The sequence below is a fragment of the Peromyscus californicus genome, unplaced genomic scaffold (assembly GCF_007827085.1).
Source record: "Peromyscus californicus insignis strain IS unplaced genomic scaffold, ASM782708v3 Scaffold_7__1_contigs__length_154581171, whole genome shotgun sequence".
Lineage (NCBI taxonomy): Eukaryota > Metazoa > Chordata > Mammalia > Rodentia > Cricetidae > Peromyscus > Peromyscus californicus.
The window spans coordinates 46,819,440-46,835,119 of NW_026294595.1; the positions used below are offsets into that span (position 1 = coordinate 46,819,440).

The window sequence follows — 15,680 nt, forward strand, 5'->3', positions numbered from 1 at the left end:
AAATTTCTTTCTGAGGAAAGTACTATCTCTGATTTAGCCATAAGAACAAAGTACTGACACTATGGTCCACAACAGAGAATTACACTCTGTCAAGTAAGTCAGACACTTAAGTCCACAGTGTGGTTGTATGCTTACAGAGTAACTAGGGTAGACAGACAAAGCAGAGGCTGTGTGGAGGAGAAACAGGAGGCACTGGTCAATGGAGACAAGGTCATGGCTGTACAGTCTTGGGAATGCACTTTATTGTGGGCAGATTTTTTTCGTCCCTACTGCAGACGTTTTAAATGAAATCGACATTGTGTGGCTGAGGATATAACTCAGTCAATAAAGTGAGGCCCTGACTTTGACCCCCAGAACCCACATTAAAGAAAAAAATCCAGTGTGGTGGCACACATTTGTAATCCTAGTGCCAAGGAGGTGGACATAGGCAGATCCCTGGGACTAACGGAGCCTGCTTGTTGAGTTCCAGGCCAGTGAGGGGGGATCCAGTCTTCTAAAAAAGTTGGATGCCATGAAAGAAACAACACCCAAGGTTGTTATCTGGAATCTACACACACACACACACACACACACACACACACACACACACACACACACACACACATGCACATACGCCTGAGCTTATGTTCTTAGTAGAAATACTACAAAGAATCAAATCAGGCAACACATTTTATAGAGATGAGTAGCTTTATTATCAGAAATTCCATTATATTTGTAGCTCATACTTGCTACAATAAATTTTATCAATCATAAAAATAAACTTTTTTTTTACCATGTAAAACCTAGCCTCCTCTTCGACTTCTGAAAATCATTATACTTTGATCCTTGAGATTTATAAAAAGGGAGTTGGACGCCAGTGGCATCATTTGTCTGATAGCTTGGTCGTATCCCACCTCTGCCTTCAAAGGGTGGTCCACGCCCGCCTCCCACTCCTTCCTCTACAGCTCTCACCAGAGGGTAAGTGTATTTCTTTGTTGATTGAGATTCAGATTCAATTACTTCTCTGGCATACTTCTGAAATTCTTTCTCCTTCTCAGCTGCAAGGGCTTCACTCAGTCTCCAGTAATCTAATTCTTCTTCTTTTGATTGTTGTGCATTAAATTTATTTATGGCCTATTGGGAAGAAAAATTTTAATATTGGTCAAAGCATCAGTTTTCCAAATATCTATATAATTTTAGGATGTAGTTGTAATTTTATAAACTCAGTATTTTATAAATATGCTATAACTCACTGATTCTTCTATACTAGGAATATACTCAAAGTGGATCAAACATTTAAACTCATAGCTTTATGAGATACAGAGTCAAACGACATAGCAAAATCATTAAAGCATAAAATTTAGATAAAAATCAGGCAGCTATATTTACAATTATCTGTAGCATGAATCTTAAAAGTTCTTACTAATAAAAACAAACCTGAGCCGGGCGGTGGTGGCGCACGCCTTTAATCCCAGCACTCGGGAGGCAGAGGCAGGCGGATCTCTGAGTTCGAGGCCAGCCTGGTCTACAGCGCGAGATCCAGGAAAGGCGCAAAGCTACACAGAGAAACCCTGTCTCGAAAAACCAAAAAAAAAAAACAAAAAAACAAAAAAACAAACCTGAGGCCAATTTTGGGGTGAAGCTGGAAGATCAGAGAGACAGAACAGGCCACAGCTTCCTCACCTTACCAGTTCCTCAGCTGATCCTGTTTCCTCAGACTGGAAGCCTCTGAGTCCTCATATCCGAATGAATCTCAGCTGAACTGCTGCTAGAAGCCTAAAAGTTTAACCAGCCAAATGCTTAACCAGCCAAATGCTTCTAGTTTCTGGTCCTCACGCCTTATATACCTTTCTGCTATCTGCCATCACTCCCTGGGATTAAAGGGGTGAGTCACCATGCCTGGCTGTTTCCAATGTGGCCTTGAACTCACAGAGATCCAGAGGGATTTCTGCCTCTGGAATGCTAGGATTAAAGGCGTGTGCTACCACTGCCTATCCTCTATGTTTAATATTGTGGCTGTCCTCTTCTCTAACCCCAGATAAGTTTATTAGCGTGCACAATATTTTGGGGAACACAATACCACCACAATTATCTTTCAATAATTTACATATGTGATCTTCAGTAGGTTAAAAGGCATAAAAATAATTATTGTTCCTGTCAGTCAACATAAAACTAAGTCAGCAGGGAATCCCTAAGTTATATGCAACCAATTACGTTCTGTTTCCCTGGAATGTGAAGCTAGAAGAATGAGTGACATTAATCTATGAAAATTTATTCAGAACTGAGGAAATAAATACTATAGGCAATCTCCCAAATACTTTACTTTAGAAAGTGTTTGTCTTATAATGTCTTATAATGTTACATTAATTTCTATTGGAAGAGATGTTTTTAATGGTTTTTCTGTGAAATTTTGATTGACAGATTTCACTTTATATTTGTAACATTTCAAGAAATGCTTAATTTCTAAATATAAGTTGTTTTCCCATGTGTTTATATATTTAATATCCATTAAAATATCTTGACAATCTATAGCCGGGAGGTGGTGGCGCACGCCTTTAATCCCAGCACTCGGAAGGCAGAGCCAGGCGGATCTCTGTGAGTTCGAGGCCAGCCTGGGCTACCAAGTGAGTTCCAGGAAAAGACGCAAAGCTACACAGAGAAACTCTGTCTCGAAAAACCAAAAAAAAAAAAAAAAAAAAAAATCTTGACAATCTATAACTTCAACATCTAATCATTTCTACTAATTGAAATTACGAGGAAAAGGCAACTATATCAGTTTGAAATATTAAACATTTTATTACTGAGTTCTACAAGTAAGGATTATATTCTGTTGAAGTGGTGATAAAAAGAGTCTTTAAAAAATTAGTATTCGCCGGGCGGTGGTGGCGCACGCCTTTAATCCCAGCACTCGGGAGGCAGAGCCAGGCGGATCTCTGTGAGTTCGAGGCCAGCCTGGGCTACCAAGTGAGTTCCAGGACAGGCGCAAAGCTACGCAGAGAAACCCTGTCTCGAAAAACCAAAAAAAAAAAAAAAAAATTAGTATTCAATAAGACTAAAGTCAGAAGTTAAACAGTCTCACTAAAGGTAATAAGCTAATATGAGATATCCTTGTTCAGTAATAGTTTCCAGACAGACACTGAGGAACCTGGAAGAATAATATGAAACTTAAGAAGCAAATGACAACAGCAAAGGGGACTGGCTGCAATGACTCATGTGATAAGTGCTGCGAGTTTGATATGCATTAAACATAAGTACAAATGGAATTTAAGCTGAGCATGGTGGTGTTCATAGTCTGTGCTCCAAAGTATGGGAGAGAATAAGGTAAAAGGATCACTGAGGTCCAGGGAGGTTCAGGAAAAAAAGAAATTAAAAAAGTAGTGCTTGGAACATAGTAGACACTGAGTTATAATACATTGGAGGGGCTGAAGAGGTGGCTTGGCAGTTAAGAGCACTAGCTGCTCTTCCCAAGGACTAAGGTTCAGTTACAAGCACCCACACCATGGGTGTACCTGTCTTTAACTCCAGCTGCAGGTGATTCAGCTCCCTCTTCTGGCCTCCAGAGGCACTAGGCATGTGCAAAGTGTATATATATATATATGTGTGTGTGTGTGTGTGTGTGTGTGTGTATATGTAGGCCCTCACACATTAACAAAATATTAGCAACTGAATCCAGCACATATATACATTTTAAAAAATGAATCATGACCAAGTAGGGTTAATCATAGGAATACACTGTTGTGGAATAATCTTTTTGTACACTGTGAATGAAGACGTGTCTTTGCCAAGGCACCTTCTCATTGGTTTAACAAGGAGTTCAATAGCCAATAGCTAGGCAGGAGGTATAGGCGGGACTTCCAAGAACAAGGAGGACTCTGGGAAGAAGAGAAGCAGAGAAACAGCCAGACTCAGAACTAGTTGGACACACAGAATGGGACAGAGGTAAAAGCCACGTGGTAGAATATAGATTAATAAAAATATGGGTTAATTTAAGTTATAAGAGATAGTTAGAAATGAGCCTAAGCTATAGGCCCAGCTTTCATAATTAATAAGAAGTCTCCGGGTCATCATTTGGGAGCTGGCTGGTGGGACAGAGAAAGACTCACTACACTGTTTCAATGTTTAAACTTGTCTAAGGGCTGGGAGGTGGCTCGGTGGGTAAAGCTCTTGCCCCGCAAGCTTGAGGACCAGAGTTTGGATCCCTAGAACCCACATACAAGCAAGGCAGGCATGGAGACAACTGTAATTTCCACAGAGGCGGAGATGGGATCTATGGGGCAAACTGGCAGGCTGGGCTAGCTGGAATCTGTGAACTCCAGGTCCGACAGAGAACCTGCCTAAAAAAGAGAGCAATTGAGAAAGATGCCCAACGTCAACTTTGGGCCTACACACACACACACACACACACACACACACATTTTTTAAAATAATCTGGGTGGACCTGTAGGCCTAGCTATTCATTTATTTAAAAAGGAGGACTGTTTGGACCCAGGAGTTAAAGATCAGGTTGGACAACATAGTGAGATTCCCATCAGAAATAATAACACTAATGAAACCTGCTTGCCGTATTAGTATAATAAAAGAAAAACAAAGGCAGAGCCAGGCGGATCTCTGTGAGTTCGAGGCCAGCCTGGTCTCCAAAGTGAGTTCCAGGAAAGGCGCAAAGCTACAGAGAAACCCTGTCTCGAAAAACCAAAAAAAAAAAAAAAAAAAAAAAAGAAAAACAAGATATAATTACCTCAATATATGCAGAAAAAGACATTTAACACAATTCAACAATCATGTTAAAAATTTCAACAAATTAGGAATACAGAGATAGCTGATAAGATGTATCTACAGAAAAACTCCAGGACGCAGCATGCCTGTCTTAATCACTCTTCTATTGCCGTAAAGTGACACCATGGCCAGGGCATCTCACAGATTAAAGGGCTCATTGGGGACTTACACCATCATGTCTGAGAGCATGGCAGCAGCAGGCAGAAATGGTGCTTTTTCTTAAAAGCCCCCTTCCGTTGGCACACCTCCTTCAACAAGGCCACACTAGTCCTTCTTGAAGAGTTCCACCAAATGGGGACAAAGTGTTCAAACACAGGGGAGCCTAGGGGGCCATTCTCATTCAGACCACCACAGTGTGTGCCTGGGAAAAGAACTATTTTCTACTTTAGATTGAGAGCCGGAGAACGATGCTACTTATACATGTAATTAACACTGTGCTGTCTTTAGTCACTGGGATAAAACAAGAGAGAGAACTAGCATACAGATTGGAAAAGGAATTAAAAGTGTCTTTAGTCACAGATAACATGATCACATAGGTGAGAAGTTAAAGTTACCGAAAAGCTAGTAGGCTGCAGGATACAAATCAATGCATAGATCAAATCTGCCTCTCTGTATTGCAAACAAATGATATGAATATGGAACATAAACTAATTTCAGTGACAGAGTCATTTAAAAAGGAGAGCTGGCATGGCAACTCAGAGCTGTAAATGCCAGCACCTGGGAAGAAGAAGCAAAGGCTCATGAGTTTGATGCCAACCTTAGTTACACAGTGAGAGCCTGTATCAAACAAATAGATAAAATTAATGAAAAATTTAAAATAAATCTACATCCCGAACTACAAACGTTATGGTGAAATTGTGAAGAACTTACTATGTAATTCTTATAAATTTGAAGATTTGATATTACAGTATTCACCTAAATATTTTCTCCAATTATATTTAAATTGTGAAAGCTTTAAAAAAAAATACAACAGATGAGGGAGTACGCATGCATGTATGTGTGCAGGCATGTTTGTGTGTGCAGGTACACATGCATGTACGTGTCTGTAGATGGGGCCCACAGGACAATCTTTTTTTGGATATCATTTCTTAAGAGCCATCTGCCTTGTTTTATGTATTGGGGTTTCCCATTGCCATGGAACTCAGCAAGGAGGGGAACCCCAAGGATCTGTCTATATACAAGCTCATGTGAGGCCCTGCCTTCAGTTTCCAGAAGCACCGAGAAGAAAAAAACTATAACATGTAAATACCTCTGTTTCTCACAATCACATGTACCATACACAGAAAAAAAAAAAAAAAAAAAAAAACGTTAGCAGGGTACATTTTGTATTAAGTACATTTTAACACAATTTTTAAAAGCTTAAAAAAATTTGGGCTGGAGAGATGGCTCAGAGGTTAAGAGCACTGACTGCTCTTCCAGAGGTCCTGAGTTCAATTCCCAGCAACCACATGGTGGCTCACAACCATCTGTAATGAGATCTGGTGCCCTCTTCTGGACTGCAGTCACATACATGCAGACAGAACACTGTATACATAATAAATAAATCTTAAAAAATATTTCTATTAAAAAAAATAATTCTCAACAGTAGGCGTTGGGGAAAAGGCCCAGTCAGGAAAGTGCTCAAGTCCATGGACCTGAACTCTGATCCCACGGCCCCATGAAAAGCTAAGTGAGGACTGTGCATCTATAAGCACATTGTTGAGGAGGCAGAGAGTCCCTGGAGCTCACTGGCCAGCCAATCTAGCCAAACCAGTGAGTTCTGGGTTCAATGTGAGACCCTGTCTCAAAATATAAGATGGAAGGGCTGGAGACATGGCTCAGCGGGTAAGAACACTGGCTGCTCTTCCAGAGGTCCTGAGTTTGATTCTAGCCCCCTCACTGTGCAGCTCACAATCACATGTTACTCCAAATCCAAGATATCTGACACCTTGTTCTGGCCTCCATAGGCACCCTCATACATGTGATACATACAACACACAGACACACACACTCAAATTAAAATTTGAAAAGTAAGGTGACGAACAATCCAGGAAGATGCCCACGGTGATCCTCTGGTTGCCACACGTGTGTACACATATTCTCATGCACATGTGCACACACACCACACACCCCTCCAGCAGTGAGAGAAAACCGAGGCTAGAGAGCGAGCTTAGGCACTCAAGTGCTTTCTGCGAAAACATGAAGACTGAATTGGATCCTAGAACTCATGTAAAAAGCTGGGCAAGATGGTATACCTTTAAACCCTAAATGTGCGACAGTAAAGTGAGGCAGATCCCTGGGACTTGCCAGGCAGCCAGTCTAGCCAAATTGCTGACCCCCAGGTCCCAGTTAGAGACCCTGATTCAAACAATGTGAAGGGCTCTGGAGGAGCAAAACCCAAGGCTGGCCTCTGGTCCTCACATGCACACACATGCTCATCTACACACACACACACACACACACACACACACACACACACACACCTCTCTACATATACACAAAGAAAACAAATCAAAATAATGAACAAGTTGGAAGAGACACTTTGCAAAAGAAGTCATATAAATGTCTAACAAGGATATGAAAAGGAGTGCACTGAAGAGTTCGGTTTCACCACTTCATCAGAATGGTCAGCATCCCAAGATGCCAATGCCACGGCTCAGGAAGGATGCAGAAAGACTCACACTTATACCTGTTGCTGGTAGGAATGGGAAAGAAGACTACATATTTGGAAAAGATTCTACACAGACATGACTAGACATCAGATTCTCTACTCATCATTTAAATCTCTAACATTCCCTTGTCTTAAAATCGAAGCCCACGAAATCCTAATCAACGTGATCTCTGGAATATTGTTGTAAAGATGGGGAAATAATGTTTGGCAATCTAGAGGTAGACTGCTTTGGAATGTGCCATAAGAAAGTCAAGGTGGCCGGGCGGTGGTGGCGCACGCCTTTAATCCCAGCACTCGGGAGGCAGAGCCAGGCGGATCTCTGTGAGTTCGAGGCCAGCCTGGGCTACCAAGTGAGTTCCAGGAAAGGCGCAAAGCTACACAGAGAAACCCTGTCTCGAAAAACCAAAAAAAACAAAAAAACAAAAAAACAAAAAAAAAAAAAAAGAAAGTCAAGGTGGGAGAAAAATGTAACAGGACAAGCATTAGGGTCTATCCCATGAATCTGCATTTCTTTAGTATTCAATAAACATAACAGGCACTAAAGAAGGATATAAAATGTGTACAAAAAAACAAACAAACAAACCTAGAATGAGACCTGTGGGGAGTGGATGAAGTCCTGAGTGAATATTTATTCCTGACATGAGCACAAAAATGCCAAGGCCGCCAATGCCTCATGAAGGAGGCAAACCTTCCCCTGGTCCAACAGCATGTGCAGAAAACATCCACCACAGCTTCCTCCTCCTAGATGTTTACAGCTTGAGACTGTTTCCCTACAGAGACCCCCTACCGAGATGAACTAAACCTGACTCTGTATTTGGCTGTATATAATAGCCCTGCCTCCTGGTTTGGCTGTATATAACAGCCCCACCTCCTCACTTCAGAGGTATGAAATAAACTTGCTGAGTTTCTAGGCTGCAATTGCGTGTGTGTCTTCATCAGAGTGCATGACCCACCCGATCCTTGCTATTCTCTATGTATCTCTGTTTCTCCATTCCTATTGCTCCAGTTAGGTCAACCCATAAACCATCACAGAAGAGGACCAAAGAGCAGAGATTCTAAAACTAATTTCACATCTTTAATATATTTTTATCGTGACTCCATAATGATCCTTTGTTCCTCTCCAATAAAAGGAAACCACTTAAGAGAAAGAAAACCAAAACAAAATCTCTACTACATATTTACTTTTAAAATCCCTGTAAAAATGGGAACAGTTACCATTTGCTGAACGTGAGCGTCTTGAATTTCTCGTTTCTCTTTGCTGGCTTTGAGCTTTTTCTCCTTTTCAAGCTCCTGGAAAATCTTATCTGCCTTCAAGACAGCTATCAACTGTTCTTTAGAATCTATTTTTCTTTGTCTTTCTTCTTCCTCTTTATTTTTCATCTAGATGTTTAATGACAAAGGAAAAAATTAAATCAGTTTTAGCCAACAGTTCTCATTAAAAAGAAATGGAGTCAGAATGCTTCAAGCAAAGAGCCAGGGGCCACGGGAGGACAGGAAACTGCATGCATGTGGCTGGGTTACTTTATTTATTCTCTTGACTATCGAAGAGACATACTTAATGAAAACATACGGAGAGTAACATAGAGCAATCTCTTTGTTAAAAACGACAGCACTCACAGTTGTGTATGGTAGTGCATGCCTGTAATCCCAGCAGGGAGGACACCGAGGCAGGAAGATGAGAAGTTCAAGAGGAGCCTGGGCTACATAGTGACACTCTGTGGAAGGAGGCTAGACCAAGCAGGAGCAGGAAGAAGAAAATACAGGAACAGAAAAGCAAGACCTCAAGGTACAGAAATACTGCTATGTTAACAATTAATTGCTAAAATGTTTGAGCCATGTAATTTGAATGTTAGGATAGACATATAGGGAATAAGGAAGGGATCTATTTTCTAGGATTAAGAAATACAGAAATGCAATCAGGTAATTTATGTGGCTTCTCTTAAAACATTTAAATATAAAAAGCAATCCTTTCATTTAAGATAGTTCTGAAGAAGAACTTGTTGCTTTGCATCCATAAATAGCTTGCGAGAGGGGTGGTGGTGGCTGGAGAGATGGCTCAGCAGTTAAAAGCAGTGGCTGCTCCTCCAGAGGAGCGGGTTTGGTTCTCAGCACCCACATGGTAGCTCATAACCATCTGTAACTCCAGTTCCAGTGGATCCAATGCCCTATTCTGGCTTCATGGAATAGAAGGAGCAGAGGAAAAAATCAAATGGAATAGACAGACGATTTAATGAAAGAACAGCAGAAAACTTTCCAAATTTACAGAAAGGAGGCATCCAAACAGAAGGCAGATGGACCTCCACTTAGACATGACCCCAGAAAAAACTCCACAACATGTTATAGTCAGGAAGTCAAAAACACAAAGTAAAGGCATACTCCTAAGGCAGCATGAGAAAAACATCAACTCACACAAAGGCAGAAACATCAGAATTACTCCAGACTCTTCATCAGCAATGACAAGAGCCAGACAGAGGTATTTGAAGACAAATGGAAATGGAGTCAATTCACGACAAGCAAGCCAGTACTGCAGAGAATGCCTCACAGGACAAAGACGAGAGAGCCTGACCCAATAAACCTGACCGTGATAAACCAGAGGAAAGAAACAGCATGTCCAACACTGCAACTCAGCAAACCCTCAGAATTAACACAGGAGAAAGAAAAACACCAACAATCCAGCAGAATAGAACACCATCTAGCTGGCTTATACAAAATAACAAGCCCTTTCTATGATAAATCCTTAAGTGTAAATGGCCTCAACTCATCACTAAAAATGTTCAGACTAATGGACTGGATTAAAAAACAAGAATGAGGGGCTGGAGAGATGGCTCAATGGTTAAGAGCACTGGCTGTTCTTCCAGAGGACCCGAGTTCAATTCCCAGCACCCACATGGTGGCTCACAACCATCTGTAGTGAGATGTGGCACCCTCTTCTGGTCTGCAGGCATACATGCAGGTAGATCGCTGTATACATAATACATACATAAATAAATAAATCTTTAAACAAAAAAACAAAACCAAGAATGACTATATGTTGTCTCCAAGCTAGAAAAAAAATGCAGTAAAGCTTAATATCAAAGATGGAAAACAAATCACCAAGCAAACAAAATGTAAACAAGCAGGCATAGCCATCCTTATATCAGACCAGGTAAGCTTTAAACCAAAACTAGTTAGAAGAGCTAAAACAGGATACTCCATAAAAGGAACAATTCATCAAGAAGAGATAACAACTGTAAACCTTTGTGCATCAAATATTGGAAACCCTAACCTCATATATCAAGCATTAAAACATAAAAGGCCACATAGGTCTTGACACAATAGTAGTGGGGACTTCAACAATCCACTCTCATACTTCGATAGTTCTCCCAAAACTTAAAACACATAAAGATGCTTCAGAGGTAAAATATACTATGGGTGAACTAGATTTAATAGAAATATACAGAATATTCCATCTAACAGAAAGAAATACACGTTTTTCTCAGCAGCACATGGGACCTTTACCCAAATCAACCACATCAGAGGACATAAGCCAAGTCTCAACATAAGCAAAAATTCTGAGAAAATTCCTTGCATTTTATCAGACCATAATGTGATAAAACTAGAACTAAACAATAAGAGAAACTATGGAAACTACAAAAAAAAATACTTGGAGACTAAACAACACATTTTTTGAATGAACATTTGGTCATCCAAGAAGTCAGAGAGGAAAATTTAAATTTCTAGAGATAAATTATAATGATAAACACATCCTATCAGAATGTCTTGGAGGCAGCAAAGGAGTCATAAGAAGAACATTTATAACAACAAGTGCTTATATGTTAAAAAATCTGAGAGCTATCAAATAAATAACTTAATGATGCACCTCATGTTCTTAAAAAAAAAGACAAATAAGTAGCCAGTCTCAAACACAGTAGATGGCAAGAATTAATAAATATTATCAAATAAAATTAGCAAATAAACTAATGAAATACAGATTTTTTTAATTTATTTATTTTTATTTTATGTGCATTAGTGTTTTTGCCATGGGTGTCAGCCTCCCTGGAACTGGAATTATAGACAGTTGTGAGCTGCCATGTGGGTGCTAGGAATTGAACCCAGATCCTCTGGAAGAGCAGTCAGTGCTGTTAACCACTGAGCCATTTCTCCACTCCCTGAAATATAGATTTAGTAAATAATACACAAAGGCAATCAAACAGTTGGTTCCTTGAAAAAGTTATAGAAACTGACAAACCTTTACCTAATCTGACAAAAAGAAAGAAGGGAAAGATGCAAACTGATATAACTAGAGATCAAAGGGTGTCATTGCAACTGATTTCAATGAAATACAGAACATCATTAGAAATGAATATGAGCCAGGCAGTGGTGGCGCATGCCCTAAATCCCAGCACTCAGGAGGCAGAGGCAGGCTGATCTCTGCGAGTTTGAGGCCAACCTGGTCTACAGAGCAAGTTCCAGGACAGACTCCACAGAGAAACCCCGTCTCAAAAAAAAAAAAAAAACCAAAAAGAAAGAAAGAAAAAGAGAGGATGTGTGAGGGAGGGAGGGAGAAAGGGAAGGAGAAAATTAGAAAGGAAGGAAGGAAGATGAAAATTTATACTCTGAAAAGCTGGATAATCCAGAAATTGTAAATTATATCATATACCAAAATTAAGTCCTGAAGATATAACTTAAACAGACCAATTACAACAATGAGATTGAAGCTGTTATTAAAAGCTTTCCCTCAAAGAAAAGTCGACAACCAGATGGATTCACTGCTGATTCTATCAAACTTTCAACAATGACCTCAGACCAATTCTTGTTTCAGAAAATAGAAAGTGAAGGCACACTATCGAATTCATTCTGTGAAGCCAATGTTGTTCTGATTCTGAAACAAGGTAAAGATACTATAAAAGAGAGAGAGAGAACTAAAGACCAATTTCTTTGATGAATATAGATGCAAAAATTCTCAACAAAATACTTACAAACAAAATTCAGAAACACATTAAGAAGATTACATACTATAACCAAATGGGTTTCATCCCAGAAATGCAAGGTTGGTTCAACATATGTAAATCAATAAATGTAGTATACCATGTAAATAAACTTAAGGACAGAAACTACATAGTTGTTTCAATTGATGTTGAAAAGGCATTTGAAAAATTCCAGTATGCCTTCATGACAAAAGTTCTGGAGATTTTAGGAATAGAAGGACCATACCTCAAAATAATAAAGGCTATATACAACAAACCTATAGCCAACATACTAAATGGAGACAGACTGAAAGCATTTCCTCTAAAATCAGGAACGAGACATTCTCCCCTCTCTTACTTCTTACAGTGCTTGGAATCTTAGCTGTAGCAATTAGACAAGACAAAAGCATAAGGGAATAAAAATAGAAAGGAAGACATCAAACTATCCCTATTAGCAGATGACATGATTATTTAAAAGATCCTATTATGTCTATTAGAAAATGTTTGAAACTAGTAAACAGTAAAGTTGCAGAGTACAAAATCAATGTAAAGAAAACAATAGCCTTCATATTGTACTCTCAGAGAAAGAAACTGGGAACTATATTCCATTCAAAATAACTCTAAAAATAGGTATTAAAGAATATATCTAGCTAAAGAAGTGATAGACCTCTACAACAAAAGTTTCATGATACTGAAAAAGGAAATCACAGAAGATACTAGACAATGGAAAGGCATTCTATTATGCTCTTGGATTGATAGAATAAATACTGTGAAAATAGCTATACTGCAAAAATAAATTTAAAGATTTAACATGACATCTATCAAAATTCTAATGTCATATTTCATAGGTTTAAAAAAGTCAAAACAAGCATTTTTTTCATATGAAACCACAAAAGATAAGGAAGAGATAAAGCGGTTATAAGGAATAAGAACCCTGCTGGAGATGGTCCAATAGCTGACTTCCAATTACACTACAGAGCTATAGTGACAAAGCCTGGTGTTGGCATAAAAAGGCAGGCAGATCAAAGGGAGGGAACAGAGGACCTGGAAATAGAGTGACAGAGCTGTGCCCACTTAGTTTTTGACAAAGGAGGCAATAACACACATTGGAAAAACACAGCCTAGTCAGCCAATGGTGCTCGCAAAACCAGATTTCCACCCACAGAAGAGGAAAGAGACTCTTACCTTTCACCTTGTATAAAAATCTACTCAAAATGGATCAAAGACCTTAATTTAGAGCCCCAAACACTAAATGTTCTAGAAGAAAACAGAGGGAATACTCTTCAATATACTGGAACAATATACTAGAACAGTAACAGCACAGGAACCAACCCCAGTATCCACAGACGGGGCTCCCTGAAATAAAAAGGGTTGTGTAGCAAAAGGAAACCACCAGCAGAGATCACAGACAGACCCCAGACAGGAGAAAATCATCACTAGCCACCTTCAGACAAGGGGCTGACATCCAGAGTTTACAAATGGCAGAAATTAAACACTAGGGAAACACAACTGCCAATCAACAAAAGCAAACGACCTGAACAGATACTACACATAAAAACGTGAATGGTGGCCGGGCGGTGGTGGCACACGCCTTTAATCTCAGCACTTGGGAGGCAGAGCCAGGCAGATCTCTCTGAGTTCAAGGCCAGCCTGGTCTACAGAGTGAGTTCCAGGAAAGGCGCAAAGCTACACAGAGAAACCCTGTCTTGAAACACAAAACAAACAAACAAACAAACAAACAAACAAACCGTGAATGGCCATTACTGTTTGAAAAGGTGCACAGTATCGATAGCTATCAGGGAAATGCAAATTAAAAGGACTTCAAGATACTCTCTCACCCCCGTCAGAACGGCCATCACCAACCAATCTGACAACGAAGGTTGGAGAGGATGTGGAGAGAAAGGAACCCTTATTTATTGTTGGTGAGGGTGCCAATTAATACAGCCACTGTGAGCACTGTGAGAATCTGTTTGAAAATTTCTCAAAAAATTTAGAAACAGAACTACAATTTTCCCCAGCTATTTCACTTATGGGCAAATATCCAGAGAACTCCATACCTTACCACAGAAATATTAAACCCCCATGTTTATAGCTGCTTTATTCACTATAACAAAAAAATAGGAATCAACCTAGTTTTCCATCAACAGATGAATGGATAGTGAAAATATGTTGTATATATTCTAAAGAAAACTGTAACCTGAATATTTGCAAGAAATTGGATGGTCCTAGAATGTATACTTCAGGTAAGATCACACAATCTCAGGAGAAAAAAACCTTCATGTTCTTCCTTATATACAAACCTAGCTGATAATATATGTATATGTGTAAATAAATGTACATGTGTGTGATGTAGGAAAGAGAACAAGAAGAGCTAATCATTAGGAGATGAGGAAGGACTGGGTGCAATTAATGAGGAGGAGTCATGAAAGGCTCCAACTGTTCATTTAGTTCTAACGCTGTCATGGAGTTTTCGCCCGTGGTGGAGGATAAGAGTGTACAAATAAACTCAACAGTCAAAGTGTCAAGTCCAATGTGAAGCTGCATGTCTTCTCCTAAGGGCCATCCTAACTGTAGAGACGTTCATCAGGATGTGTGGACTTTGCATCGAGTTCATTTCAGTGTAGAATTTTTTTATTTGCAAGGGTTTTTTATAATATAATTTATATAATAGAGTTTATAAATAAAAAAGTGTTTGTTGCAAGAATGTGGGAAGACAATTTGCACACTGCTTTTTCAAATCTGTTAGTTTTGAGAGAGAGGCAAGAGGTAGCTGCCACAGCAGGGGCGTCTCAGCTCGACGCCCTGGAACTGAAGTGTTTACCACAGAGGCTCTATAGTCTGCGATTGCTTTCAGCTGGGCTTGAGTTTTCTCGTGTTTGTCTTTTTCTCTTCTCTCCAGTTCAGCCTCGGCTTCAGCAATGTCTCTAGCGATAATCAAATCTTCAGTGTCAAGTTTCTCTTTCATTAGTTCACTTAGGAAGTTATTTATTCTTTCTCTCCGTTCTTCCATTAGCCTATAACAGAACAACCACATTTGCCAAATCATCCTGACTAGCTCTGTAAAGGAGTTAAAATACTTTCATTAGGGAAGCGGAGGCGTTTTATAGTCATCTACAAAACAAAAAAGAAGTCTGTGGTCATATATATTATGTGTATGTGTGTGTATGTATATATACACACATATATTATATATATGATTATATCAAATGGAAACTAATTTGTCATATATTTTAGAAATGTTAATACTTGAGCTAAATAAGGAAATTAATCTTACAACTACAAAGTAGCATATATTCTAAACTTTTCTAAGTGATCAATATGCACAATATAAT

At 39.4% G+C, this 15,680-nt stretch overlaps 1 protein-coding gene across 1 annotated transcript in view; it reads right to left on the minus strand.

The window, feature by feature from the left end:
- Nucleotides 1–674: 674 nt before the first annotated feature.
- Cfap210 (cilia and flagella associated protein 210) overlaps nt 675–15,680 on the minus strand; it is a 32,038-nt gene continuing 17,032 nt past the window's right edge. The window contains exons 7-9 of the mRNA XM_052724443.1: nt 15,170–15,362; nt 8,618–8,782; nt 675–1,113 (exon numbers count right to left, since the gene is read on the minus strand). Coding sequence (XP_052580403.1) covers nt 769–1,113; nt 8,618–8,782; nt 15,170–15,362 — 703 coding nt within the window. The 3' untranslated portion in view covers nt 675–768. The remainder of the gene's footprint in view (nt 1,114–8,617; nt 8,783–15,169; nt 15,363–15,680) is intronic.